Raw genomic sequence first — 2,478 nt, 5'->3', positions numbered from 1 at the left:
AGGAAATTGACATTCTCCTGACAGGCTTTATTTGCATTAGTATGTACGAATATTAACGTGATGTGTATATATATTTATATGTAGATTTAAGAATATACTTACTCCCACTCTTTGCAAATTGCAGTATATTTAATTCCTGTTCATATACAGGGTTTGTCCGGAAAGTAATAGGACTGAGTCGATTTAAAAAAAATTTGGTGGTCACTTTCACAAATGTTAAAATTTTCTTGGCATATTTCCACTCGCCGCAATATCTGGTCGTCCGTGAGCACTTTTGGGACCATCTTCACGCACACCTTGCACATACACGTTTAAGTGCTTTGTCACAATGTCACGAACGACAGATTTTGATAAATTTAACACCTGGGCAATTAAATGAATACTTAGTCGACGGTCTTAGTTCAAAACTTTGCGCACATAAGTCACATTGTCGGTGTTTGTTGAAGTCGCAAGTCTTCCAGCAAGGTCTTTATCAGCGACCTCTCGCCGGCCCCACAAAAAGGCCTGGTGCCACCGAAACAAACCACTTCTTGCCAAAACAACATCGAGGTAAGCTTGCTTGACTATATCAAACGTCTCTGTCAAAGATTTACCGAGTTTAACACAGAATTTAATCGCGTACCTTTGTTTTAGCGAACGCTGCATTTTCGGCTTGCACCACTCACATAAACACGTCACACAAAAATGTTTGTCCTGAACTTCTGGGTGCTCGGAGACAAATGACCAATAGCGGGAGAAAAAAATCAGTTCTATTACTTTCCAGACAAACCTTGTGTAAATGCTACTATGATAAAAAGTAAGGTGAATTTTTCTTTTTAATTTAAAATTCTCTATTTATTTTTCCGAATCAGTTTCATTCCAATCCTGATCCGGCACATTCGCCATTGCTTTTTCTAATATTCGAAACATTCGGAATGTTCTTTAATATCTTCTTCTGTTCGGATTTTATCTCTTAAATCATGTCAAAATGGCGCCCCTCATTGCCTTTTGGATCTGAATCTGCAGAAGTCGCACATCAGGCCAATACGGCGGAAGCGGCACAATACGACCCGAACTTTTGCAAAAAAGTGGACAAAAATCAATGCAGTGTGACATGGTGTATTATTATTCGTCGAAGAGCTTGACATAAACGACAAATAATGCTTAAGTAATATTATTTTTTAAATGTCTAGCCACTACTAATTTTGTGTTATCCTGAGAACTCATTAGTATAGCCGCTGGTAATAAATCGTCTACATTGAGGCCTATTTTAAATCCAAAGGTAATTCGTTTGTGGTATTATTTTTATCAGCACGTTGGTGGATAGCAGTATATATTTCATGGGATACCCGATTGCTACTATATGCAAAGCCGAATGTTCTTTTAAAATATATGTTTTTCTTTAAAATATTAAGAATTTATTTTATCTCCTTCAGTCCTTTATGTCATTTGCCTGTCACTTGGGGTATACGAGAAGTTAACTCAATCCTCAAAAGTATTACTCATTCAACCACCCGCGGTTTTGTCATTTGATGTATTTGTCCTCTCTTTTGCACATATATGTAGCTATGTATTTATATACATTTACAGACACAACACTTTTATTTACGTAAACAACTCGATGGAAATGCAATGTGCAGGCGTTCAGAGCGGATGGACTGTGTCCATACCACTTTCTCCTTCTGTGTTTGTTAACTCTCGAAGCAATTATAGCACACGTACATTTCTCATCCATACTATCTCTGTGTTATTTTTTGGTGACTCTTCATCCATCTTCATAAAGATTCACTGCTTGTTTGTCCAAGTATTTACTCATTTTAGCAGCAATTATTGTCTGTTGGAATATATCTATATATGTACATATGTGTGTGTTGTTGAACACACATATGTTCAACATGCGGTGAAAAAATGGCTGACAAGAAGTTAATTAAACGTTCGTTGCACTTTCTGCTTCTATACTAAACTACTATTTGCCAAAATGTTTTTACAGAGCACTTAGCTTAAAAAACAGTACTTAGGTAACTTAATTTAAGTTAGTTGAAATGCGATGATATTTAAGTATTTAAAAAATATTTAGATAATTGTTTTCCTTTAACTTACCCGGCACAATGATCGTATCGTTCTTCGTCCAGTAATTGACTGACTTCGGATACGCCTTTGACTGACACTCAAGTGCTACGTTTTGACGGGTGGCAGCACCCACTAACTGATTTTGTATCCAAACCATTGGCGGAACTGTAAGAAAATAAAAACATAAAATAAAAAAAAAAATCCGTACAAGAACTTGATTCTCATCGATAAGCTTATATGGACGCTGCCGTTAATGGTCAACTATTTGTGGGGAAGAAAAGATGTGTGCAAAATTTCAGGCCTAAGAAACTGAAGACRAGCTTGTGTATATACAGACAGACGGATAATGCTAAATCGACTAAGGTAAGGGTTGATCATTTATTTATATAAAACAAGGTAGTCATAGAAGAAAATTGATAGCCATTATGT

The 2,478-nt window shown here is 36.3% G+C and overlaps 1 protein-coding gene across 1 annotated transcript in view; it reads right to left on the bottom strand.

Moving 5' to 3' along the window:
* Positions 1-2,079: 2,079 nt before the first annotated feature.
* Positions 2,080-2,478, bottom strand: part of LOC108966475 (lachesin-like) — a gene marked incomplete at its 3' end in the record, with an annotated part of 7,797 nt that continues 7,398 nt past the window's right edge. Inside the window, exon 3 of the mRNA XM_018929405.1 lies at positions 2,080-2,214. Coding sequence (XP_018784950.1) covers positions 2,080-2,214 — 135 coding nt within the window. The remainder of the gene's footprint in view (positions 2,215-2,478) is intronic.

Source organism: Bactrocera latifrons, unplaced genomic scaffold (assembly GCF_001853355.1).
Source record: "Bactrocera latifrons isolate USDA-ARS-PBARC rearing strain unplaced genomic scaffold, ASM185335v1 scaffold_1607, whole genome shotgun sequence".
Classification (NCBI taxonomy): domain Eukaryota; kingdom Metazoa; phylum Arthropoda; class Insecta; order Diptera; family Tephritidae; genus Bactrocera; species Bactrocera latifrons.
This window is presented reverse-complemented; position numbering and strand designations above follow the sequence as displayed.